The 26,796-nt window shown below is 42.9% G+C and overlaps 2 protein-coding genes and 2 non-coding genes across 6 annotated transcripts; 2 read left to right on the forward strand and 2 right to left on the reverse strand.

Annotated features, from left to right (window-relative positions):
* Positions 1-142: 142 nt before the first annotated feature.
* Positions 143-21,062, forward strand: LOC130165567 (cilia and flagella-associated protein 47-like). The gene is made up of 55 exons (XM_056370934.1): positions 143-443; positions 979-1,136; positions 1,226-1,341; positions 1,629-1,767; positions 1,884-1,968; positions 2,129-2,269; positions 2,416-2,585; positions 2,978-3,084; positions 3,258-3,484; positions 3,573-3,777; positions 3,938-4,166; positions 4,362-4,514; positions 4,631-4,811; positions 4,930-5,026; positions 5,309-5,525; positions 5,622-5,866; positions 5,989-6,119; positions 6,207-6,329; positions 6,483-6,614; positions 6,709-6,786; positions 7,267-7,414; positions 7,647-7,726; positions 8,133-8,331; positions 8,475-8,560; positions 8,864-9,080; positions 9,178-9,403; positions 9,647-9,764; positions 9,970-10,097; positions 10,279-10,379; positions 10,639-10,761; positions 10,856-11,069; positions 11,214-11,285; positions 11,750-11,887; positions 12,280-12,361; positions 12,569-12,664; positions 12,799-12,985; positions 13,082-13,179; positions 13,289-13,405; positions 13,577-13,711; positions 14,244-14,356; positions 14,936-15,089; positions 15,310-15,398; positions 15,562-15,648; positions 15,986-16,050; positions 16,182-16,309; positions 16,549-16,654; positions 16,846-17,072; positions 17,163-17,304; positions 17,664-17,791; positions 17,929-17,994; positions 18,235-18,378; positions 19,339-19,512; positions 19,843-19,954; positions 20,334-20,387; positions 20,921-21,062. The coding sequence occupies exons 1-55, from the start codon at positions 300-302 to the stop codon at positions 20,929-20,931; spliced, it is 7,443 nt and encodes a 2,480-aa protein (XP_056226909.1). The 5' UTR covers positions 143-299; the 3' UTR covers positions 20,932-21,062.
* Positions 2,833-2,904, reverse strand: trnad-guc (transfer RNA aspartic acid (anticodon GUC)). The gene has a single exon. It is a non-coding gene; the product is annotated as a tRNA-Asp (tRNA).
* Positions 18,704-18,774, reverse strand: trnag-gcc (transfer RNA glycine (anticodon GCC)). The gene has a single exon. It is a non-coding gene; the product is annotated as a tRNA-Gly (tRNA).
* A 1,468-nt stretch (positions 21,063-22,530) lies between the features above and the next one.
* LOC130165568 (leucine-rich repeats and immunoglobulin-like domains protein 1) lies at positions 22,531-26,569 on the forward strand. Of its 3 annotated transcripts, none has more exons than XM_056370936.1 (2): positions 22,531-23,858; positions 25,054-26,569. In XM_056370936.1, the coding sequence occupies exon 2, from the start codon at positions 25,069-25,071 to the stop codon at positions 26,110-26,112; it is 1,044 nt and encodes a 347-aa protein (XP_056226911.1). In that variant the 5' UTR covers positions 22,531-23,858; positions 25,054-25,068; the 3' UTR covers positions 26,113-26,569. The 3 variants fall into 3 exon arrangements, with proteins under 3 accessions (XP_056226911.1, XP_056226910.1, XP_056226913.1); XM_056370935.1 differs by having other exon boundaries at positions 22,533-23,890; XM_056370938.1 differs by lacking the exon at positions 22,531-23,858 and adding an exon at positions 23,938-24,292.
* Positions 26,570-26,796: the final 227 nt, after the last annotated feature.

A 26,796-nucleotide genomic window follows, 5' to 3' on the forward strand; every position in this document is an offset into this window, starting at 1 on the left:
CCACTCAAGTTAACAAGAAACCCCGGTTTACTGTGCAGCGGCAACAGCTGCTCCGCCCACCTGGACTGGGCAAGGTTGTAAAACGAGCGCAACTACGGCAGCCGTTGCCTAGAAACCACCTGAGCCGTTCAGTTTCCAACGTTAGTGTCAACGTTCGAGTTGCAACAGTAAAGTTGACTAACGGTATGCGAGTTAATTAGTCGACTAAACTAGTTAGTTAAAGCAGTTAGTGTACACGTAACTGAGAGGAAACGTCGTCGTCGTCGTCTTTAAATAAGTAGTAACTATAAAGTCATATCATGGCCGGTAATTGTGTTCGAGTTGACCCACCGTTTATCGACTTCAACGATGTGAAAGTCGGGCAGGTTTATAAGACAACCGTCACGGCAACAAATGTCGGCAAAACTTCGAAGAAAATAATAATTGAAAAGCCCAAATTAAAGGTAAAGTAAATATCCGAGGTGTTTTTTAACAGTTGAACGAAAGTTAAATAATAAAAAAAACGGCAATGTTAGCTACGTAAATTAGAGTTTAAGCTAGCTAAATAGCTTGTTAGCTAATTAACAATTAGCTAGCGGAGAAACACATTAAGCTAGCAGTGAGGCAAACTTTAATTATTCAAATTATGAACATTTTTGGTTTAATTCTACCACATCCAATAATATCTGTTTATCTATCGTCTCTGTCTGTCTGTGGTCATAGTTATGTTAATATTTTTGGTGAAAAAGAGCATGTATAAATTATTTATTTGTTTAATAATTATTTAACCAGGATTATTTCGTCTATTTATCCCGTTGATAAGAGTTTTCAAGCTTTTATTAAAGAGCCCTATCTGCTTCTTTAAAAATCGTTTTTTTTATTCACCCTCTGTCTTTAGACTATATTAACATTTGGCCATTTAAATGTATGTGTACGTTTGTGTCTATCTTTTAAGTGTGTTTCCCTCTATTTACTTTCTATTCTTTTATTCCCTGCAAGTCTTTCAAGTTCACAGCAACAAGTGCATCCATGGCAGTGGCCCCTGGTCTGTCTGTAAGTGGCTTGCTGCAGTTCACTCCAGAGGAAGAGGAGGCGGTCAAAGACTGCCTTCTGATCAATATAGATGATGTGGAGACCATTGAAATCCCATTGCGGGGGTAAGCAGTACTGAACATATTATCCACGAGAGAGTGAATCATTTGTTTTTCATGAATACACCTCAGTCCCACTGTATCTTCTCCTCTAGGTTTCCCAGGGCTTGTTCCCTCCTAATGGACTCAGTACTAGACTTTGGTTGTATTAATGCCAGCAGTCAGTTAATCAGCAAACATCATCCTATAACCAATCAAGGATCAGCACCAGGTAAATCCAGCATCTCTTTCTGGACTTCACCCATGGGGGAAATTTTTATTTCCGTTTGCGACTGGTGTGCTGTTAATAAGAACCAGGACTTACATTTTCTTCAATATAGTGAGATTTGTTATGTACTAAATGCCTTGCTTCTGAAAAGCAGCTGTCAGTTGAAGAAGAAGATGAAGGTGTCTGCAGTTATCTTATTTAGCATTTTGGACTATTTAATAATGTCAGTCAATGAGAATTGACATGTATGTGCATAAATGTGTGTGTGCGCGTGCGTGTGTGTATTGAAGGTATGTTCCAGGTGCAGTACAGTGGAGACTCCTCAGTCAGACTGTCACCCTGCAGTGGAGTCATTGCAGCTGGCACCACCCAGTGGCTGAAAGTTGAACTGTGCACAGATGGACCCAGGCAGATTGATGAGAAGGCTCTGTAAGACAGACTTTATAACACAGTCGTTCACGGAGGCACTGTGGAATGATTGTAACTACTTAAACATAAAGGACACTATTTACTATAAAACACATCTTTCACTTTCTCTGTCCCAGGATAAAACTCCAGAATCGCTCTGCTGTAGCTCTTAGTATCAGGGCTGAGGTGGTGGACCAGCGGCTTGAGGTTTTTGACCTGCAGGTAATCCAGTGGTCCAAGTAGAATTTATTTAGTACTTGAAATATCTACATGATACTCCATTGATTCTTGAAATTGATGTTCATCTTTATTTCCTTCCCTGTCCAAGATGTACTTGTGAGCATTTCTGTCTCTAAAAACATAACACTGTGTTGTTATACAGGGGGCTCCACTCTCCTGTCTGTGGTTTGGACCCGTATACTTCGGGACATCCCGTGTGGAGAATCTGGTTCTGAGAAACACTGCTCCCCAGGCCTGTGATTGGGTCTGCCTGCTCCAGGATACTGCTGCTGGGACTGAGGTGGTGAGTGTTGGAGAAGTCGGTGCTGCTAAACCTGCTAAATGGGCTGATAGTACAAACAGGTTGATATATATGTAAAAATGCATTACATTTGATTTCAAATAAGTTGCAGATGTCCTGGAATGAAACAAGTTGTGATTTCTGTGCAGGGAACAGATCTCCAAAAGAGCACAGACGCTGCCCTGCTGGAGAGAATGCAGAGGTGCAGCCATGCAAGTCAGGATGTCTCTCGGGTCTTGGCGTGCGTCCCGAAGCAGGGCCGACTGGGACCATATGACACAACCACTGTAGCAGTTTGCTTCAGCCCCATTTGCAAGAGGTTAATTTTCTGTGTGTCTTTGTCTCCATGTGTCCATGTGTGTCCAAATGTGTCTGAAAGCAATGAAAGTATGTTTTTAATTTCTGTATTTTATGTCAAAAAGTGACACAGTGGTCTTAACATTAATATTAAAATAACTAGTACTTGTCAAGGTAGCAATGTTATATCTATAGAACCGTTGCACCGTAAAAAATACTATAGAAGTAATATAAAGGTAAATGTCATGAGCACGAGAAAAAAATTACAACTCCCCGTCGGGGAATCGAACCCCGGTCTCCCGCGTGACAGGCGGGGATACTCACCACTATACTAACGAGGATGTTGTTAGTGTTGTTATGGAAATATGTCATCTTAAATAATCCACTTCAAAAACAACACCCTGTCTCTTTCAGTGGAACTAAAAAGAAGAGGCGTAATTACTCAGCCAGCCGACAAGACTATTGTCTTTTCCTGCTGTTTGAGTCAGTGGGGAGCAGACACGGCTTCACTCACCGCAGTGGTACGCACACACAACACACACACACACTCATGTGGCAGAGCATAATCCAGATGAGCTCAGAGGAGCCAGCATTTTGGTTCATGTAACTTCATTAATTGATTAATTGATTAATTCCCTTATAATTAAAGTAGACACACTGATATTTTTGTCTTTTTTTTTATTTGATCTTACAGGTAACAGCCGTGTTGAACTGGGAGTGACAGGCTCTGGGCTTCCCGTGTCTCTGGTAGCGAATCCTCAAAGATTTGATTTCCTAACCTGTGTGACGGGACAATGTGTGGATCTGCTGTGTGTGCTGCAGAACGTCTGCCCTCAACTTCCCGTCAACTTCCAATTCCGCAAAGTCGCCCATTTCACCGCCAAGCCCTCCCTGGGCTCCATAGCACCTGGACAATGCCAGGTAGGATGTGATTGATTCAGTTATGTAATTTTAAATGTAAGCAGAGTAGTGAATGTGCAAACTCATTTCTCTCCGTTGCTTTCTCCAGGATGTAGTTTTGTCTTTCACTGCACGGCAGCAGGGGAGCTTCCATGTGCGTCAGATACTAGATGTCTTAGGTCACGTTCTTCACCAGAGCAGAGACAACACGGATGTTACTGAACTTCAGCTTCGCAGCTTCCAAACAGTCACTCTACACCTGTCTGCTGTCGTCCACAGTGAGACCACACACGCTGAGCCCAAACTTAATCCTGGTGAATACTGAAAAAGCAACACTCTTGAAGTATATGAAGCATATGTGTGTTTCTTTGATCGTTAAGTGGCTGTAATTATTTAGATGGTTAACATGCTGGTCTTGTTCAGTAGTTGTGTTTAACACATGTACCTGTCCCGCTCTGACTGGCTGCTCTGCAGGCATCACTCCAGCAGTGACCAATCCAACCGGATCACAGCCTCATGCTCGGTCCAGTGAGCTGGCTCAGTGTCATGTGATGGCGCGTGCTGCTGTCATCAGCACCAACAACACACGGCTTCACATACATCGCAAGGAGAGGAGTCAAAACACAGAGGGTGAGGAGTTCCTGGCTTTCCCTAACGACCGAGCCGCTAGCATCAGGCCAGCCTCTTCACACAGACAGTACAGGTAGAGGTTCACACACTGTCACAGGTTCAGCACAGAGTTCAATTTGTTACTTGAATCATGTTTAAAAAACTAATTTGCAAATCCTCCCTAAAATATGACATACACACCTCTTATTTAGCTTTTGACAGATGGATGTGTTTTCTAGATTTAAGACTTTGTGTGTTTCCACAACTTTCTTGTCTCTATCCACTTCAGGACCATCTTTACTGGTGTTCCCCGCTACAGCTATGTAGACACCAGCTATGCTCTCACTGAGGAGGAGGAGGAGCAGAGGCAGCGAAATCGACAGATTTACACAGACTTCATCGAACAGCTCAGACAAACACGACTATTGAGCATCAAGGAGAGGTAGATTTTCATATGATATCTAACTCATCTATCTCAAACATGCTAATCTTCTGCGTGTTAATCAGAATTAGATGGACCCGTAAAGTTGAATATTTGTGTTTCTTTTTGGATGTCAGACAGCAAGAAAAAGTGGAGCATGAAGTGGACATTGGGATTATTCCTTCTCAAGGGCTTGTTCCCCCTAAACTATGTAGCAGTGACATAGAGACCATTAAGATCTCAGAAACAAAGTCAAACTACAGATATGCTTCCCCAGGAAACAAATGCAACCAAATGACTCAACAGGTCAACAGTCAGGTGAGAAAACAAGTTATTATTAACTGAAATATTACAATACCACACATTAAGATTTCAGTGCAAAAGTCAGGGGAAATCTTTTTTTTTTTTTGCCGTCTGTCTCCTGCATTCATTGTAGGTTTCAGAGGTGATGAATGCAGTTCCCTCTACCAGCCAGGAGGTGGCAGACTGCACCAGGACTCTGACACCTCAGGAGCTCTACCAAGTTGACATAGGTTGGAGATTCAAATCAGAAGTGCTCAGATCACTGTTTGTAATAATAGAACGAGTACAAACTGTGAGATACAACAAAACACTAACAACTAGTTCTGTGTTTTTGTGTCTTGTTCTTTCTTCTCATACCTGAAAGCTGCTTATATCAAAACATAAACATCTAGTCATCATAGTGTAAATAATCATGGCATCAGAATTTCATATCAGGTTTACAAGTTGTTTAAGTGTAGAGGAATTTTTTCATGTCAAAAAAACAGTTAAAATTTTCACTCTTTCCTCATTAGGTCCGTTGTTAGTGGACTTTGGCGAGGTGTGTGTGCAGTCGAGGTGTGTTCAGAAGCTGGAGCTGACCAATCATCTGTCAGTGTATGTTTGGGTGCAGCTGGACATGGACTGCCCTGAGTTGCAGGGCTCCTCACCCCTCTCCCACATCCTGCCACCCCGCTCCCACAACACCTTACCCCTGACGTTTCAGAGCAACAAGCTGGGTCACTTCTACAGGTTGGAGGAGGAAGCAGCTCAATATACTTTCATCACATGAAAACCAGTGATTACACTTCAAATGCAGTAAAGGTATATTTGTTTTTTTTTTTCCAGACCTGTGTCCTACTCTGTAAACCAGCAGCATCCTGGTCAGATACTGGTCCAGGCCGAGGTCGTCCCTTTGGCTCTGGAACTGTCCACCACCACGCTGCTGCTCCGCCCGACCCCCACCCTACTCGCCCAATCTGGATATAGAAGTTCAGTCACCCTTCGAAACCGGTGTAACCATGCCGCAGAGTTCGCATGGAGACCAGTAGTCACAGAGAGCGGCATCCTGTTCTCTGTTCGACCAGCTACAGGTGCTGCAGTTTTAGTTTACAGTAAAATGTAAAAGAGGATATTGGGAGGAAGGGAGGAGCTTTACTCTTAAAATTCGGTTTGAATCAGAGCTGATAAAACAAATGTATATCATCCTCTCCAGGTATAGTGGAGCCATACAGGGAATTGGAGTGTGAAGTGGTGTGGCATCCCTCCTTCTCTTCCCCTGCAGAAGGAGACTTTGACTTCTGTGTCCACGAGGACGACACACAACGCCTGCACTGTGTTGCCAAGGTCTGTCCCTAGAACTGGCAAGACTGCTTTGTATGATCTCCTCCTATTTACTATTTGTACTATTTTTCCTCTCTGTCCTTCTGTCAGGTTGGGTCCACCAATGTCCAGCTGGCAGACAAACAGGTGATATTTGGATCAGTACCTCTCAACATGCCTTCTGTCAGAAGCGCAGTCTTGCACAACACTGGAGAGAACCATGCCTACTACCAGGTGCCCACACACACAGAGATACCTGTTTTAGATAGTTGTGAACATCAAACAAGGAAAACAACCAGTCTCTCTCTCTCTCTCTCTCTCTCTCTCTCTCTCTCTCTCTCTCTCTCTCTCTCTCTCTCTCTCTCTCTCTCTGTTTGTATGTGGCAGGTGCTGGACGTGTGCCCTCTGCCAGGCATGGTGGTGAGTCCATCTGAGGGCGTGGTGCCAAGTGGAGGGCAGGCTGTGCTCAGGATCCACTTCAGCCCTGACTCTATCATCAAGTTTGACACCAGAGTGAAGGTGAGAGAGATGTAAAGAAGAGAGAGAGAGAGTGTGTGTGTGTGAGAGAGAAAGAAAAAGAGGAACTGACAGTAAGCATGTGTATCTATTACAGGTAGCAGTGAGGGACATGAAGACTATTGAGCTCAGAGTGGGCGGATCAGTGGAGCCTCCAAATGTAGAAGTCAGTGTGGTGAGTTTCTGTGTGTGTGTGTGTGTGTGTGTGTGTGTGTGTGTGTGTTGAAGAAGTGATTACATGAAAGAAAATTACAAAAACATTTATTAACTTATTAACACATTTTATTTACAGGCTTGTATATTAATGCAAATGATAAGAATGATGTTAATGAACTTGTCAAAACCTCACAAATGAACCAATTAACCATCCGATTTATGTGATATCCTATATCACTGTATAAATTAATTCTGAACTGGTGTCTTCCCACAGAGTTACTCATTAATTCCGGGTGTGATATTTTTTTGGTGGTTTACTCTGCTGAAATATAATTGGAAAATTAAATGTCTGGGCAAAACAATTGATTCACTGACTTCATTCATCCTGATGCACTAAAAAAAGCTGGTTTCAGGCCATTTAATACATCCAATTTTCCATGTTTTGAGATCTCTGTGTTTTTCTCATCTACTGGTTTAATTTCTCCCTCCCTCTTTTCAGTCCCATTTCCAGTTCTGCGGGGTGCATGCTGGTTCTTGGCGGGCGATACCGTTCGCTCTGACAAACCACTCGTCAGCCGCAGCCCGGGTCACCTTCGACCTGTCACAATATGCAGACTTCTCTCTACAGCTTCCTCAGCCCTCAGCAGGTACGCATTCACTCACACACTCCAGCAACTCACACAGGGTCACAGTTGATATAAGGTGGTGTGTGGGTACAGAAATATGGGCTTTTGTACACAGTATTGTATCATTGCATTACTGTCTCTGTGGCTGTGATTAGAATACAAAATGAGAAATCTTTTTGTAAAATTAAAGTGTAAACCCACTTTAAAAACACAGCATATTGTCTCTGAGTTTTTGCTTGTATGTGCTTTGCAGAGAAGGAGCCAGGTGTGTGTGTGATGGAGGTGCAAGGCTCCCAGACTGTGGACTGCTCTCTTATCTTCTCACCCACCCAGGTGAGATTTTGACCAAACATCTTCCAGAATAGTTACAGTAGATAGAAGTGTCATGGGGATCAAGCAGATCAGCTTAAATGCACACTTTTGTGAATTGACTCTTTTCTAAATCCTTAATCCTTAAAGCCTTCAAAAGCATCCATAAGTGATTGTCTGATCATACCTTAGACACCGTAACTGTGCCAGTGTAAACCAGGTGGCTCATTTTATACTGCAGTCCTTTGGCAAGATGCTTTAAACCCAATGAAGTGGATAAACTAGCTAGCTAAAAGGTAATGAAATCTGTGAGACTGTCAGCGTTCAAGTCAATTGATGACCTTGCTTTTTCATATCTCATAGCTTTGAAATGTTTGAAAAACAAATCATGAACTAGTTGAAAGACAGTTAAGGAAATGTTTTCCTGCAGGCAGCCAGTTACGACTTTGACCTGCCGCTGATGTTCAACGATGTGAGATGGCCCGCCGCATCGCCTTCTCCTCTCCCCTCTCCATCCCCCTCATCCACCTCCTCCACATTGTCAGCTGTCACCTGGAAGGACATGGCGAAACCACTTTCCCACTCCATTGCCATGGCGACACAACAGTCACATCGCGTACAGGCCACAGGTGGGGTCATTAATGTGGAGTTGGAGGTGTGAGCTGGTTATACAGTTATATTGCAGGTGTACAGAACAATGTTCACACATGACACTGGGTTTCTGCAGCTAAATATTTTCTTGTTTCTCTTGCTGTGTTGAAAATGTTTTTAGTGCTGTGTGCCCCACTGGAAATGTCCCCCTCTAGTCTACAGTTCCATGTGGAACCTTTGGCACCATGGTCTGATGCTTATACTAAGGTATCATCTACAGTGTATCTGCAGCTTATCATTTGCTTGCCTCCCTTCTTTGACATTTTTCCCTGTATTCTTCTTTCCTCTCGTCATCCCCTCAATTTTATTACTGTATTTTCTCCATTTCTTTTCTCCTTTGTTTTCATTTTTGCTTCTGTCTTTTCCTATAAACTGTGAGGGGGATCTCGAACCTCTGACACCACCTTAGAGAAGTAAAATCATCTCACTTTTTTATCTTCTGTGATGCTGTTTTGAGTCATTTTTATAATTCCTTCAGAATTTTCTCTTTTTCTCTGATTATGTTTCTAGACCGTGGAACTGAAAGCAGTGTGTGAAAAGAGTGTGTGTTGGCGTGGTGTCACCAGGGAGCGCTTACACTGGTGGTTTAACTGCAGTTCAATAGCAGCACCAACAGAGGACAGAGGAGAGGGGGCACTATGTGCGGTGACTCCATCTTCTGGTAGTCTGGGGCCCAGCCAGTCCATCTGCGTAGCGGTCAGCATCAGGCCTGAAGCTATCAAAACGGGTGAGAGACGATTGGACACACACACAGAGACACACAATGATGGATTCCCTTCTCCTTTCTCACTCTCTTCTTTCTTTGTATATTTCCTCTCCTCCAGTGTCTGGCGGATTAATCAGACTGTCCCTCCCTCTTTACCTGGGAGAGGAGGGTGGGGAGGGGATGGCAGAGGAGGTGGAACATCATCCCTACCGAGAGCTGTCCATCACCATCACTCTGCAGCTTCCCAGCATCACCATCCACCCTCCTCTAATTCTTCTTACCCCAGTACCCCTGGAAAGCAGTGCAATGGCCACACTCACCCTGGCAGCTGTAGGATATCCAAGGTTAGTTCACAGACCTGTGAGTTTAAGCATATAGTTGAGTAACTTGGCGTTTACCTGAAAATGACATCACAACGACTATAACAACACACACCAGGTAGATGTCAACAAGGAAGCAGATTCAGGATTATCATTCACAAGAAGTGTAATGGAAATCTGGTGAAGCTTTTATTGAAGCTTGACGGATCAATAAATCAGCAATATAATGCATCTTTGCACCTTGTCTCTTTCTCTCTGTGTTTGCAGTGGAACCAGTGTATCAGCTGAAGTGGATGAGGTGGAACTGGAGGATGGGACAAAGATACAACCAGTTTCTCTCATCTTTCCTGATGGTGATTCCATCCCTGCCCAAAACCAGGACCAGGTACAGTCCTTATACTCAGACCAGTTTACAGTAATATGGAAAACCTCTGTCCATGTATCTATGTCTCTTCAGTCAGTTTTTAAGATCTTGAATTTTGTGCACTTGTTATCAGATGACAAAAACTGGTGTGACTGATTTTCCTGGCTGACGCTTTGACAGTAATATGATCTGTGACACTCTCCACCTTTTCATTCTGTCTGTACAGAGACATCCAGTCGACATCCACAGGCAGGAGGACAATGTGACCTCTCTGATCTGCACCGTGTCCTTCTATTCTGCCGCTCCTCTGTCCCTCCGTACAACTATCACATTCACTGACCACTTCCACAACAGGTAGTAGTGCTCTTATATAATGCCCTGCTCACCAACCACTACAGAAAATGCCAAGTGATAAACAATAAAGATTTGGGAGCTTGCTAAAAACAGCTAGGGCTTAAACCCCATAGAAAAGCCTTGATTCAAATACATACATTTAAAGTTGAATCAATCTACCAGCTTGTTTTTCTCCCACCAGGTTCAAGGTTAAGTTGTGTGCTGTTGCTGACAACTGTCTGCTGACAGTCTGGCCCTACATGGCTCTGCACCTCTCTGAGCAACAGATAGTTCTCAAGACTGGTATTGTATAATATACACAAATACACCTGAACCAAGTATTTACAGTACATAGAGAACGTGGAGACTGAAGGAGTTAGACCTCATGAAAGTTTTGAAAAGCAGTTGGTAAGAGCTAGATGGGAATGACAGTGTCTGGTCAACACTTTACAGAACTGAAAATCATTCACTGGATAATTACACATGCCACCAAGGAGCTTCAAACTCTAAACTCATTATTCTTTAATTACTTATTATTCATTATTGTGTGACTCTCATTTAGGAGCCACAGCTGTGGAGGCGATTCTTCAACACTATCACACACCAAGTCCTGCATCCGGCCCAGTGTCGTCATCATCATCCTCATTCGATCACAACAGCTCAACAAACAGGAACTCAGTGTCAGGTCAGAAAGTGAAATGTGTAACATCTGTTTGTGATGTGTTTGTGTCTGTGTGTAACTGTTTGCGTGCGGTGTGTGTGTCTGTCCTCCTTTCCAGGCAGTGGCAGTGTGAGCGGTGAGACCAGCAGGGATGAAGACGCCTCTCCAGACGGACGAACCCTGACCAACCTCGGCATCCCAGAATTCCCTGCTGCCAACTCAAACGAAGGACTATATCACCAGAATGTATTATTGGCTGTGGAGAGGTGGTTTAGTCTGTTTGGCTGGCCCGGCGGACCGAATCCCATCTCTGTCCCACACACACTTAGAAGGTATATTCAAGAGATTCCCCAATAGCTCAGCTCAGGGGCCACATTTCAATTACAGTGCAGTCAATTTACCATCCTTCCCCACCTGTTGGTCATCAAGTTCATCAATCAAACAACCATTTGCTCCATCACTCCCTCTCCCTACAGAGTTGTGTCAAAAATTCTAATGAATCACTCCAGTGGACGGGCTTACCGCGTCATTCAAAATAAAGACCACAGGTGAGTCTGTGTGCTGTATTTGTAGTACACACCGCAGATAGATAAGAAATGTGACTGTAGTTAGGTGCCTTAAGCTGTCTGAAATTAGTAATCATCATACTGCAGAGGAGTGAAGCTGACATGGTTAACATCATTTTAATAACATAGAATTAAATATTTAAATTTAGTCAACAGCCATGATGAAATCAGGTAATTGCAAGAGATTGAGAGTGTGCACCTGCACTGATCTGCCTGATGAATATTTGTCTCATATTGGGATCTTAAAAAATAGCAGAGGCTCTCGTGCAAATAATGTTTCTGTTTTGTAAATGGCAGTGCCCAGTCTACCCGGGTTTGAATTCATTATTTATGATCTAGAGGGGGGAAATGAGTCAAAGAAAATACTAGATAATAATTAAAACTGAAATTCTGGTGGGATTTAATTGATCTTGATGAACATAACTGTATTGTGTTGTTGTGTCTAGGTCTGTAGTGGACATGCTTCATCACCTGACTGGCACACAGATTCCTGGTATTCCTCGCTGTCAGACATTTTCCAGTGATAAAGACCAGCGCACTAATCAGCTGCTGCAACAGCATGACGCGATGCTTGCTTTTCTCAGGTAGGCCTTATACACACAGATACGCTGCTGCAGTGTGATTGAATAAGTGCCTGAGTCACTTTTATGTAAAAGTGAGAGAACAGCAAAAAAAGATCAGACCTTTCTGTAACAGCACCAACACATACTGTCAGCAGTGCAAGGTCAAACTTTAACAGACATCAATCAAATTCATGCTACAAGGAAATCCCTTTAGTAAACCAGGAAACACTGAGAATGATTTTATGTCAGACGAGCGATGAATAAAATGTTGAAAGAGTAATAATCAGATCTTCTTGTCTTACATGAGCAATTTGCAGACACTGTTACACACAGAGTATAAATGTGAACATTCAAGTAACAGACACACACTGTGTTTGTGTGTCTTTTCCTTTTCGTTGTAATTATGTGTTCAGGGTGCAGGGAGCCTGTCTGCACCACATCAGACCAGAGTACTTACTTGACGTGCAGGAGTTCAAACACTGGTGCTCCCAACAGGTATGAATACCTAGTCCTGGAGCTACACCACCTCGATTAAAATGCTCATCCTCCAAATTGATTTTTGAAGCAATGGGAGACTGTGAATAATTGCTCTCTGCCAACAATGAAACATTCATCCTGGTCTCATTCATGGTATCTGACTTTAATTCACACAAAGTATATTAACAGCTTCTTGTGCCATATGTGTGTTTGTGTGTCTCTCAGTCAAATGTGGAAGAACACGGTCGGGACTACAGCAGTGTTGACTATGAGTCTCTGAGCAAACGATCCTGGACTGACGTTCTGCTGCAAATTTACAAGGTGAAAAACATTCTCCAAAAAACCACACACTGCTTACAAATGTGTCTGTGTGATTGTAAAGTAGAGTCGAGCTGAAAAACGTCAATCTGATCTTGTTAAATACTAGTATTGAATATTCCTCTGCACATGTCCAGGTGTTGGTCTTGGTCCGTGTATCAGTGAGTGGTCTGAACACGAGTCCGATCCAGGAAGAAGTAGATGAAGTCCTTCCCGTCAACTCACAGCCGCTGGTCAGCAATGTGTACTCTGCCTGCGAGCTCCAGCTGCTCTCCTGGCTCAACAAGCACTACGAGAGCATGAGGAAAACTGTCTGGGGTACAGGTAGGGCACAACATGCACAACTTTTCTATTTACAGTTAAGGCCCACCACTCTGAGACCGCACTGAGAGGTCATTTCTGCATGGTGATGGTTTGTAGGTGGCGTCCCATCAGCTCGCTGGATAGTGAATTTTGACCTGGACTTGACAGATGGACTCGTGCTCGCTGCTCTGCTTGCTGCCTACTGTCCTTACCTGGTCAGTGCGTGTTTGTAGAGTGGAGAGATTATCCAACTGAAACGAGAAGTTACACATGAACCTCATCATATTTTTTACACCCCACTTACCGTCTGTTGTCACTAATTAGATCTGCAGCCACTTCCGGAGGATGTACACTGCAGCTAGCAGCCTGGAGCAGATCCTCCACAACAACATCATCATGGTCCAGTCCTTAACTGCACTTTCTCTCAACATAGATATACAGGTAAAAGAAAATGATCAGCTTACTGCATTTATGACATTTACCATAACTAGATTGATATTGAATATATCAGGAATCTTTCATTATGATTAAGTCAGAGATTAGACACCACTTCCTGTTGTAACTGTACCTGTTTGTCCTTGTATCTGCGGGTGTTTGTGTTTGTGTGTTCAGCCCACAGACTTGTCGGATCCTAATCCAGTGCAGATGTTAATGCTGTGTGTCCACCTGTATGAGAGGCTGCCTCAGTACCTGCCAGTAGAAACCATCACTCTATCAGGAGGCCTGCACAGCTCCATCAGCAAGCTGGTAACACATCCAGTGCAGGTGTTAATGCTGTGTGTTGCCCTGTAGAGAGGCTGCCCCAGTACCTGCCACCATACACTATCAGGGGGCAACACACACACACACACACACACACACAAAAAAAAACTTGGTGTTAGAGGACTCCTAAATAAAAACACATGCCTTGTAAAATCAAATTAATGAACACTGTCAACACTGAAAATGCACTTGAATAGTCAACATGCAAACACTGCAAGTGGAAACACACACACACAAACACACACACACACACACACACACACACATTAATAGGATTATAGACTCACCAAAACACACACTAACAGGATTACAAACACAGACAAATATACATCTGGGTAATGATCCACATTGTCAGCCACATTACAAGCCAAACAAAAATAGATGTCAGTTTGTCTTTGTAAAGCGAGACAGATTTCATTGTAGGATTTCTGACAGTGGTGTGTTTGTGTATGTGTACGCTTGTACACACATAAAACTATTTCTGTGTTTTCTCTGCATGTGTGTGTGTGAACTGCAGGTGCGACTGAAAAGCCCATCCTCTAAGCCGGTCAAATACCAGGCCTTACTTTTAGGAGAGGATGCTCATCTCTTCTCCCTCCCTGATGGATCTACTGTCACCATTCCTCCAAAGTATGTTGTATCACACCAAACCATACTCTGAAGTACAACTCTCACTTACTTGCACCTGTAATGTTTTGCATCCAAAGCATCTGAAGAGCTTCAGATCATTTCTTGGTCTATAAAGAAACTGTCAGATCTCATTTAATTTGTCTTAAACATTAACCTTCATATAGTAAAGTAATGGTAGTGTGTTACTTCCTGTCCTGTTCTACTCCTTTATAATCAAGAATAGTAAATGTGTGAAGAATATGCTGATAATCATGGAGCTAAACCTGCCAACACTCGGTGTTAGAAGGTCTAGTATTGACTAATGCACATAACTGGATTGGGATTCAGACTGAAGACACCTTTCCTTGGGTGACTAATTGAAATTTGAATTATTTCTATTTTAATCTAAGAACTCAATTATTATGCAGTTCTCTAAAAATGATCTGCTCAGGACACAGACAGTATATAATGAAGTTTATGTGTTTTTCCAGGTTAAACCATAAATAATCTTGAAGATTAGATTACAAAAACAGCTTCAGCTCAGAGTTCAAATTGAGTAAATAATAAATAATCTGATCTTGTTGTTGGTGGTTTTCACAGGGCGAGCACTGAGCTGACCGTGCAGTATAGCTGCTCCTTCCTGCAGCCGATGGAGGCAGTCCTTCTGCTCATCTCCAGCTCTCCTGTTGGTCTGCGTGGCGTCACCACTCTTACCTTCAATCTAAAGACCCATGTCAGTCACATCACACCCACAGTGAGTATAATGAATTTAAGTGCTGGATTGACTGTCATGCTACAGCTACACTCACTTCAAGCCTGACTTACTGATTTGGTTGCGAACAGTCTGTCGGTCTGACTCAATGACTCACTACCACGCTGTGTCATTTTGAGTGCAGTGTCCTTCTGAAGACTTACTGTTACATATATTCTGGCTGCAGCTGTAGGTTGATATGACGTCTACTGTCTCTCCATAGAACACTGTGAAGTGCAGGTCTCCATGCTACCAGCAGAAGCTGATCCAACTGCCAATAACTAATCCTTTCAATAAGGAAGCTCAGTTCAGGTGGGTGTTTATTCACAACTCTGGATGTAAAGGTGGAAACTTTAAAAAGGTTAAACATATATGATACCTGGTAGAATCAACCTGTCCATGTAGCTTTGTTTTTATTCATCCAGGTGTTGTTAAATTCAAGAATCTGTGTGTGTGTGTGTGTGTGTGTGTGAAGGGTGGTGCTGGTGGAGTCTACGTTCAACCCACTGGAGCCTGAAAAGAAAAAAGACAGCCTTGTTGAGCAGGCCTCCTCCAAAGCCAAGTAACACATGCACTGCTTACACACAGGGACATCTAATACACACACACACACACACACACACACACACACACACATACACACACTAAATTAAAGGTACATAGACCCATATAGTGTATGCACAGTTAATAATACTTGAATTAAAGGACAAGGCAAGTGTTATTCTATATTTTTCTATTGCCCACAAATCCATACTACCATACTACTCTATTCAAAGCCAAACATCCCAGCTCCTCTTCCTAATCATGGTTGACTGTGAGGATTTGAAGTAGGAATAAGGTAAATGTGATATTCATGTAAGAATGATGATATGTTTCTTTGCTCCTCCTCCCTCTTGCAGAATGGAGAAGATGACTTCAGACAAGAGTTGTGGGGAGGACGTGGAAGGGAAGCACTCAGCTCTCAGTAAGTCCTAACACACACATGCTCTGCACCCTGTGCTACCTTTATTACTGTTCATGCATGTGTGTGAATGCTCTGCCTTTATTCACGTCTGATTGATTGTGGTCTGTATATGTTTGTGTGTGTGCGCACAGAGGGAGAGTTCCTGAGTGCAGTGAGGAGCGTTTGTCTGAAGCCAGGCCAGGCAGACACTCTGAACATCCACTACCTGCCCTTCTGCCCAGGCACCAAGTACTGCTCTGTGCTGCTAGTTTGCCCACAGGTCAGTGTGTCAGCTTGTCCGTCAATTCCCTGAACGCTCTGCACTCAAGCAACGGATCAAGAAACAGTCAAACACCAGGCTGCAGTTATTTTTACCCAATGCAATTTATACTGTATATTTAAGTTTGGAGCTGCAAGTGAACCTCATTTATTCACAGTCATTCCTGTCCGTGTGTGTGTGTGTGTGTGTGTGTGTGTGTGTGTGTGTGTGTGTGTGTGTGTGTGTGTGTGTCTCTCCAGGCAGGAGACATGGTCTATATGGTGAAGGCCACAGCAGAATTGCCTCGTCCCTCCCCTCTCACAGCCAGGCCCAGCTCTAACATCATCTCCGTCCCCAACGACGCTGGTAGGAGCCTGTCGCACAAATCTTCAACCAAACATTATGAACACTACTGAACATCAATATTTAATATTCATCAGTTATCATTTAACCATTAAACATTTCATATATATTTTTCCTCAGTGGATATTCACATTACGAGGGAGCAGTAGTGAGTAGTGAATAATATGCACACTGACGTTTTGCTCCACCAATAGACCCAGCTACATGTGTACCTGTACTAAGCCTACGCTGCAAGGTGGAGCAGGTGTGTGAGGAGGTGATACGTGTGCCGCTCATCAATATGGCCTGGGAGCAAGCTCTGGCCATGTGGGGTCAACACAGCATGAGCGCAGATGAACACAGGAGGCGGATTCTGACACGTTCTTTGTTTAGCAGCACTGTGAGGGCAACCACAGCCGTACGCAAGCTCTTCAAACAACAGGTACACGCAGATTCAGGGATTGGTATTGTTAGATGTCTTCCTTCTTGTCTGTATTTTACCCAATACACCTCTTCTCTTGTTTTCTGTTAGGCCCAGCTGATGAGAGGTGCTGAGCACAGTGAAGCGGTAACATACAGTGTGGAGGTTTCTTTGCCACAATACTTCACTTTACCCAGTACTGTTAAAATACCCATCAGAGAGGACACCAATATGCCATGGGAGAATCCTGCAGGTACAAACACACATTAATACCCAGACTCCAGTCAATGGTGAAGCCACACTGACTGACTGTTTTTATGTGTTTCTGTTTATGTCTCCTCGGCTACTGAACACCTATAAAGATCAAACTAGACTGACAATAGATTTTAAAACATGTTTGCGAGAGATTTAAACACATGTTTTCAGCTCACTCTCTGTTTTTCCTTGTTTTGAAACTAGTTTGAAAGCAATTCACTCTGTTTATAACCTCACTTGATATCAAGGTTTTTGATAAACCATGATGCTGCGATGGAAGTGAACTAATAGTTTGATTCAAGTTCATGTCATTCAATTATGTAATCGTCAATATCTCTTCCTCCATCTGTTGAATAGATTGTGGCTGTGTGGACGTTCCTTTACGGTTCCAGGCGAACCGTGTGGGGAAGTTTACATGTCAGGTGGTCCTGAAGTCTTCATGTGATACCAGGGTCTACATGCTGGAGGCGCTGGTTACCTCACAGGTATGTCCCACCTGGTAGTCGGGGTAAACCTGTAAAGGGAATATTAAGAAAGCGCTGGATTGCTTGTTGCTTCATGTGGTTCATGGTTAATACTATACTATACTAAATTACTAAATCTGTGTCATTTGTGATCACAGGGAGGATCTGTTCACTTTGACTTCAGTTCACCTTCTCACTCTTCAGTCACGCAGGACATACCAGTGGTGAGGGTCATGGGAGTTCCTGAGTATTTATCAGTCTGTGTGTGTGTGCGGTGCCTGTTGATCGGTAACCGATACATATTTTATTAATTATGAGAAACTGATTCCTCTGGAGACAGTGGTGATGCTGAATATATATCAGCCAGAGAGCAGACAAACTGTCAAGCCTGTGTGTGTGTGTGTGTGCGTGTGTGTGTGCGTGCGTGCGTGCGTGTGTGTGTCCGTCCGTGTGTGTGTCCACAGCACAATGAGACCCACAATGACTGGATCATGCAGGCTGAAGTGTGTGGTGAAGGATTCTGCGGTCCGAAGTTTTTGAATGTACCAGCTGGGACAAGAGCGTGCTACCCCCTCTCCTTTCACCCTGCGGCACAATGCGTTGTCATGGTAATGCTCTTTTTTGTTGTGGTTTCATTGTCTCTTTTCTTTCTTTGTGTTTTGTCTCATTCTTGCCATTTGCCTTCCTCGCTTGACACACACACTTTCTGCTACACAATATGAAATCTTTACAGTACGGTGGTTAGTGTGTGTTCAGGATAAATCAACAGTAGCAACAGTTTGGATAAAGCCTGCGTTGAGGATCCCCTGCCACCAAGACTGAGCCCTCATGTTTAGCCTCCTCTGCTCCATCCTGTCATGTACGAGATCTGTCTTTGCCTCAAACACTCTGTCTGGTCTGTGTGGCGGCTGAGAGGGGAAAAAAAAAGGGTTGTGCATTGGCCGGGAATCGAACCCGGGCCTCCCGCGTGGCAGGCGAGAATTCTACCACTGAACCACCAATGCATTGGTGCTATGTGTAAAGGGGGTGGAGCTTAAAAAGGAAATATGCTTCAGGAAGTCAGCGTGTTTGATTTTCATGTTGTCTTCATATTTGTTTTTCTGTCAGACTCAATACACTCAATATCTTCCTTTTTCTCTGCAGTTTAGAAAGAGTTTAGACTCAACAGTTCAGCTGGACTCTGGTCCTTGCAATTCAACACTGTACCTTCCATATTGTGACAAAATAATCTTTACTGTAAGAACTCACTGTCGGTCACTGACAAGAGTTTTTCAGGTGAAAAGGTCGAGTAGACAGTGATTTGTCCCAGAGCACCGACAGTGTTGCTCTTCTTGTTACCTGTGTTTTCTTCTGCATTTCTGCATTTCCCTTAACGTTTGTGCTTTCACTGTTGTATGTGTTTTGTCCTTAGCGGGCCACTGTAGTGATCAGCCTCGTTCATGCAGCAGTGTGAGAGCGCTTGGCTGCGGCTGAGAGTCTGTTTACCATTGTTCCTCCGTGTGCACTCTCCACAGTGAACACCAGTTTGTGTGCGTCTGACTGACTGGACTTTATCCCCACCCCCACAGGGCACGCTGTCATTACACAATGACTGCGACGGCACTGAGCATGTGTTCACCCTCAGAGGAGTGGGAGAGCGCCCCCTGCCTGTGGACCATGTGGTATTACACTGTCCTGTTGGGAAGACCATGCACACTCAGCTGGATGTCCCCAACTACAGCCAGAAAAAACTCACTCTCAAGGTATAAGCACACATACTGGGTTTACTGATGCACATTCACACACAGGAAGGGAAAGCACTCCGTTTAATGCATGTGTTGGTATTAATGCCTTTTTGCTTTTTATGTATTATTTTTTCCTTTTGTATAAAAGAAGCAGTAATGAATACATGAACAGGTTGTGCTGTTATCATAATTAATGTGTGAATTGAAAAAACAAATTTGTAAAACACAAAATGGGATGGAGGAATAACGAATTTGCAAATGAGTGAGCGTCCATTTAAATGTGTGTGTGTGTGTGTGTGTGTGTGTGTGGCTGTTTTGTGTATTGTGTGTTTTCGTACATTCACATAGGTGATTACAGATCTGTCTGTTGTGAGTGGCACCCCCTCCCTTGAGATTGACCCTGGTCACAACGCTCCATACACCCTGGCTGTATCACCATGGAAAACAGAAAAACTTAAAGGTGATTTTTTTCTTCCCCCTCCCACTGTGTGTTGTGTGGTTTGTTAGTATGTGACGTGGAAGGCAACTGCTGTAAAATACCGGCTAAATTGGTTTATTATACTCCATTATATTTGCTTAAACAGACCAGAACACTCTGTGTTCTTAGTTTAAATACCTGCTGTGAATACTGTAGTTTTACTGTCTACACAAGTGTTGTAGTGTTTGTTTTGCATACCTTTAGGCAAACCTGTATTTCCCGTGTTCACATCTACAGTATGTTTGCATTGGCAGATGAGTAGGATTATATGTTAAGTGGGAAATGGAAAGAACTTTTGACTACAAATGACTAATTAAAACAAACAAAACAATTAACTGAACACTTCATCTTCAACTTGCAGGTTTTGTGTCATTTGTAGAAATTGAAGACATTCAGGAGACAGACAAAGACAAAGGTGAGATCAGTGTTGGAGATGAACCACTTAGAAAGCTTCAATCATGCTTAGCTAATAATATGTGTGTACATGTGTGTTTGCATGTCATTCAGGACATGTGCTCGGATGCTATGAGGTGTATTTCTCAGTAGAGGTTATTTGTGAGTCACCAGCACCCATCAAGGTCATAGATGTACACTGTGCTGCTCAGGTACGTTCTGCAAACATACCTGAAGTCTAATCCTGCTGCAAATTACCTGCAGGGGCACAACATTTTGGAACAAAATTAATTTCACATCCATTTTTACTGCTACATTCTTTAATTCATGCATTTTCATCACTTACATTTTTATTAATTAATTTTTGTTAGCTCCACCCTTCATAAGAATAATGATCCTTGCAAAAACAATCCACAAACCAACAGCTGTTTATTTTATACCGATCAAAGTTGAAAACCATTCTTACCAACATATGCAAAATTACATATAGACACATTCACATACAAACCTACAGTTATTAGAGTTGCATGATTAGCAGCTGACTCTTTATTTCAGGCAGCAGATGAGCAGAGGACCTACGAGGTGAGAGGGAAAACATCCACCGGTGGCCGCTCTTCAGTCGGTGCACATCAGCGGAACTTCGTGTCCCACAACCTTCGTCTTCCCTCCCTTGCGAACTCGTCCCCTCTCAAAGTCCCCAGATAAAAACATCATCTCTCTCATACAGCTAAGGATCTTCAGTTTTTTCTCTTTTCCTTTTTGATTTTTTTCTTTTATACTCGCTTTTTTTATCTAGGAACATTTACCACAACGTCACCTTCAATTTAGGAGATACCTTTATATTTTGGAAAGGAACTGTTATTTGGAAAGGCACATTGCCACATTGATGGTGTTGGTTATGGGATTCACATTTGTCCTTTTTTTCCCCCTGGAAACGGCTCATTAGTCGTGTTAGTGTTTCTCATGCGCAATTTTAAAGAAATATTTTTATGCCAATGCAAAGATGCATTTTACAGACCTCGCGGCAAGTGAATTACATTTAGCAGGGTGACATTGACAACTATATTTAATCATAATTAACCCTGTGGGAACTTTTAATTTTAGCAATACTCTCCAAAGTCATCATCATACATATTGAAACACATGACACTGTATTTAGTGTCGTTGTCATATACACTGAAGTCGGCCACTTGTAGCACAAAACACAACAACTTCTAATATACTCACAATATTTTTGTGGGCATTGTATTTCAATCATGTTCAAATCAGTATATTCAAACTGATAATTTAAATTTTTACACAAAAATTATTTTACAGTAAAACAAAATAATAAATTATGACGGAGATGTATTTCTAGAAGAGATGGTGCCCTAGTTTGTGATTATCTTAGCACATACTGGAGCTTGTATTCGTGTCTGTGTGTGTGTGTGTGTGTGTGTGTGTGTGTGTGTGCGTGTGATTATTCACGAGGTAGTTATGCTCACTTATGTGTCCATTAAGCACCATCTGCAGCCTGCTGCGGCAAGAATGGAGAGAAAGAGGAGAGAGGTCAGATAAAGGAAGATAGGAGCTGGAGGGAGGAGGAGTAATAGTGATGGTAGTAGCATTAATAACAGTTGTATTTTCATAAATACATCAAGGAAAAATCTTTATTTTATACAGTTCACAGATGGTATTTTGTTGGACACTGTTTTTGATACAGAAAGTGAAATACAGTAAAATATAAATACTGAAGATCATGTTTTTTACACAGTTTATTGATCAGCACGTTAGGATGATCAATAAATTGCTGGATAATCTTCTTTTCAAGCAATATTTTTTACCTAAAAGCAGCTTCCTGTTGACATTAGAAGCTCCTGTAATAATCAGGTAAAGTGCAATGGAGGTAACTGAAGTAGTTTCCAGCTGCTGTTATTGTGCAGCACAATTATCCAGGTCAAGTAAAAGGCTGCTGTGAAACTGGAGCCCTGCAGACACCCAATATCTGTTAGAGGAAACACTGCTGTACCATCACTGACACTGTGTGGAGGGAGGAAGTGACGGGTCTGGAAGAACGGGCGAAATGTAGACTGTGAAGAAAAAGGAGAAGAAGAAGAAGTTCTGCTCACACTGACAGGTACAGAAACACCTTACTACTAAACACTAAACAACAAAAGTGAAACAAACAATCAATAAAGAAAGAAATGACCTGAACACAACCTCCCATGAAAAACACAACTTACACTCAAACATTGTTGACTGAGTTTAAACTATTAGACTATTATAGATTGAATTGTCCAAAAGTACCTTTGCTTTATTTGCTAATAATAATACATATGTACTTTTACCAAAGCAACACAATCAAGTATTTTAAATTCTGGTATTTCATCACCCCCTGTCCTTTAAAGACTGAAGAAATTCCTGAAATACGTGACTCAGCTAAAAGGTAAAAAGCAGAATTTGGGTTAAAAAGCTGCGGGATGAACTCGGCTACAAACTCTGATTCCGCAATTAATGGAGGTTGACGGGCGGCGGCAGAGAGTGGTTTATCTGGGCTGGGGGATTTGGATGGTATTAGTGTAATCTTTGTCTCGGTGACCAACAGGTCTTATCATCTATCTGATACATCTCCCGCCCCTCATCCTACAGATGAGAATAAATAATGGCACATCTGGGCCGCAGCTCGCTTCTGGGATCTGTCAGAGAGTAACGTGAAACACAACTTCCCACACAGTACTCATTAAATACATAAGAATGTTTGTTAGTCTAAATCAGAAAGAATAATAACATACAGTATAATATAAGTATATTAGATTCATGGGAATCATCTCTTTTATGTGCCATTATCAAACAGATCGCCATGACAAAGCACTTAGTGTTGGAGTACAGGGCTGCAATAAAAAGTCATTGTTCATCACAACTGTTCCTCATTAAATATTTAACATTTGTATGATGTTATCAATACGATGCAGATGACGACATGTTGCGCACAAATATAAAAAATTAAAAAAAAAAGATTTTAAACATTCAGTTTTTGTATTTTTTGACATTTGTTGAAAGAATTTTTCCCTTAATTTAAAAACCTGTCTTTCCACAGACACCCGCCCTGATCGAAACAATATGACGCAGAGAAAAAGTCACTGTGATTAAATATGTAAATCTATAAATAAACCTGGGAACAGTCTGGAGATAAACACCCTCTGCCTGCAATCAATCAAATCTGTCCAGACCCTCTAATTCTCAGATCTGTGGCCCAGTTTGGCTCCAATCTCTTAAAGCTCCCCTCGGCCCTCATGACCCCCTCCCACATCACAACCACAGCGCCGCATAGTGAATAATTGACGAGCTCCCCCTCCCCTCTCCTCCCCTCTCCTCCCCTCTGTGTCTCTTTCCATCACTCTGTCTTTGTGGTGTCGCTCATCGGGTTTTCCAGGCACTGACGACCTGCCCTCCCTCGCCTCCATCATGTCCAGTTTCCACCTGCTGCCGGCTGCATGCTGACGACAGCCAGCAGGTAAACAGACTGAAGCAGAGGAGCAGCTGGTGGTAAGACCAGAACTAAACACTCAAACTAAGACGAGGCTGTTGGGAGTTTTAGCTGCTTTCAGTTTCAACTTTGTTCAGGACCTTTTAGCTGCAGTTTGGTTCTTAAATCCAGGAAGCAGCAGATAGAGCTGTTTTCTCAAAACAGTCAAATGTAGATTTTATAAAATTAAAAACTGGACATATTTGGTTAAATCTTGCAATTTTTGGTGCTGTAGAAAACCATTTAACCCTTTGTGGATGTCATCCACCAAAGCTGAGAGAAAAGGATTATTTTTTAAATGTTTGACTCTTCAGATGAATTTGCACTTGAAGGTTGGAAACATGTTTTATAGCAACACACTTAAAGAACTTTTCTCTGAAGCATCATGAGCTGAGAGACTCCACATCCACCTTCATAAGAATGTAAGACAGTGTTTGTATTTCTGCTCAAAGTTGCTCCACATACACAAAGAGGACTTTGTGTTTTCACTGTTTTTGTTTCTGAATGAAACTTTCAGATTTATTGTATCGTTGTGAAGAGCCTTGTGTAAAGCTTCTGCAGAGGACTATGTGTGAAATGATTCTGCTGTGGTTCTCTAAAGAGTGAGTGCAGTTTTTATTTTTTATGATAGAAATGAAAAACAAGTTGTAACAAACCAGAATTGTAAAAAGTACATTTTTGCAGCAGAAATGGCATTTTTTTAAAACTAAAAACTACCGGTCACTCATACACATGTTGTGAGTCGACTTTGATTCACTTTAACAGGCCAGGAGGGAAACCACTGCTACAGAAGAGAAATACTCTTAGATTAATCCACTTTGAATCAACAGAATTTGTAGTAAAGCTGAATAAAGCTAAATCCTGGATTAAAACACCTGCTCTGATTTTATTTTTTTTTGCCAAATAATTCTTCATAGCTGATGTGTGATGTGGAAACTCTTTCACTTCATTATTTGGGGAGTTTTGGAGGCTGGAGACTTTGTTCAGTGCCACACAGAGCAAGTTTAACTTCAGAGAGGATCCAGAAGACGAGATGTCCTGAAGATGTTTGTCAAAAAAAGTGAAATTATAAAAGATAGAAAAATCCTCTCTGCTGGTCGTTGGGCAGAAGTGTCTAACTGAGCAGAAATATCCTCATGAAAATGTGACTGAATATGAATCTCCTCTGTCTGGCTGTTTTCAGTAAGCTGTTGGAGTCATGAAGGAGTTCATCTTTCTCCTGCTGGTGGTGATGGAGGCGTCCTCCAGGTTTCACGACTGTCGAGGAGATCTCAAGTTCACCATCTGCTCTCTGGCTCTCTTCACTCAGCTGCCCAGCAGAGTGGCGCCCAGCACCGAGCTGCTCGACCTGTCCGACAACCACATCTCCGTCATCCCCAAACACTCCTTCATCAAGAACCGCAGACTCAGAGTCCTGTTGCTGCAGAACAACAACATCAGCGTGGTGGAGGACGGCGCTTTCTCTCAGCTGGAGTTCTTGCAGAAACTGGACCTGAGCTGGAACCAGATCTCCACCCTGACTGAGGGTTTCTCCATCGGCCTGGCTTTGCTGCGGGAGCTGACGCTCGCCCACAACCGCCTGACTAGCCTGGACAGCCTGAGCTTCGTGCACCTGGACGGCCTGCAGAGGTTAAACCTGACCAGCAACGCCATCTCCACCATCCAGGTGAGGTCATTCTCCTCCATGAGCACGCTGCGGCAGCTCCACCTGGAGGACAACCAGCTGACATTTCTGCGGAGCGGCATCTTCTCCATGCTGCGCTCCCTGGAGGTCCTCAACCTGGCCGGAAATCAGATCAGCGAGATGGAAGAGTCTGTCTTCAAGCCGCTCGTCAGCATGACTCTGCTCAACCTGGCCGACAACCAGCTGGCCACCATCTCCTTCAAGACGTTCCAGAACATCCACACCTACAGCACCCACATCCTGCTGGAGGGGAACCTGTGGAACTGCGACTGCGACCTGCAGAGACTCTTCCGGAAGCTGCGCAGCATCCAGAGGCTCTTCCTGGACGACTACTACAACCTCACCTGCAAGGCGCCGCCCGTCCTCCGGGACTACCGGCTGATGGAGGTGGACACGGAGCTGTGCATCGCCGAGACGGTCACCGTGCTCATCATCACCGCCACCGTGGTGATCACCGTGCTGGCCGCCATGTTGATGGGCGAGAGGAAGAGGAAGAAGAAGAAGAAGGGGAAGCACTGGACGCAGCAGGGAGAGCTTTCAGATGAGTCGGACTACTGAAACACATCCTCCTCTTCCTCCTCTGAAACGTATCACACTTTCTTTCTGTCCTTTTTATTCTCCTTATTTTCAGGAACTCGGTTGTTACTTAATTCCCACTCGAACATCTGCGCGCCTGGAAAGAGATTTGGGATTCTGCCGTTCATTTTGTCGGATTTCCACTGGAAGGATTTCCCATCTGCTTCGCACCAAACAGCCTCGAAAAGCTTTCTGTAAAACACAACATCTGCTTCATGATAAACACATTTAGATTTTTGGAATTGCATCACATTTGTCAAGATTTAATCCCCTAATTTTACTCGTACATGAATAAAAAAGGTTTATTTTCTCATCTAAAACATTTGGACGGCAAAAATTATTTTAATGAGTGGATGAGATGAAGTTGAAGCAGTGGTTGTGGGTTGTTAATGTTCCTCTAAACATGGAAAAGCATTAAATGGGATGTTGTGACATTCAATTGTATAAAGTTTCTCATTTAAGACAAATGTTTTCCCATATTTTGATTTTCCAGTAGAAAATGTTTTTCAGTACAGAGCACATCAGCAGTTTACACTGAAGTGACTACAGCGACCCCTGCAGGTAAAAAGATTTATTGCACCGAAAATCATGATATGACAATTTATTTAATTTTCCTGTAGCACCAGATGGGTGGGGTTTATTTCCTGTAAAAATATTTGTATGACA

This window comes from Seriola aureovittata, chromosome 24 (assembly GCF_021018895.1).
Source record: "Seriola aureovittata isolate HTS-2021-v1 ecotype China chromosome 24, ASM2101889v1, whole genome shotgun sequence".
Classification (NCBI taxonomy): Eukaryota; Metazoa; Chordata; class Actinopteri; order Carangiformes; family Carangidae; genus Seriola; species Seriola aureovittata.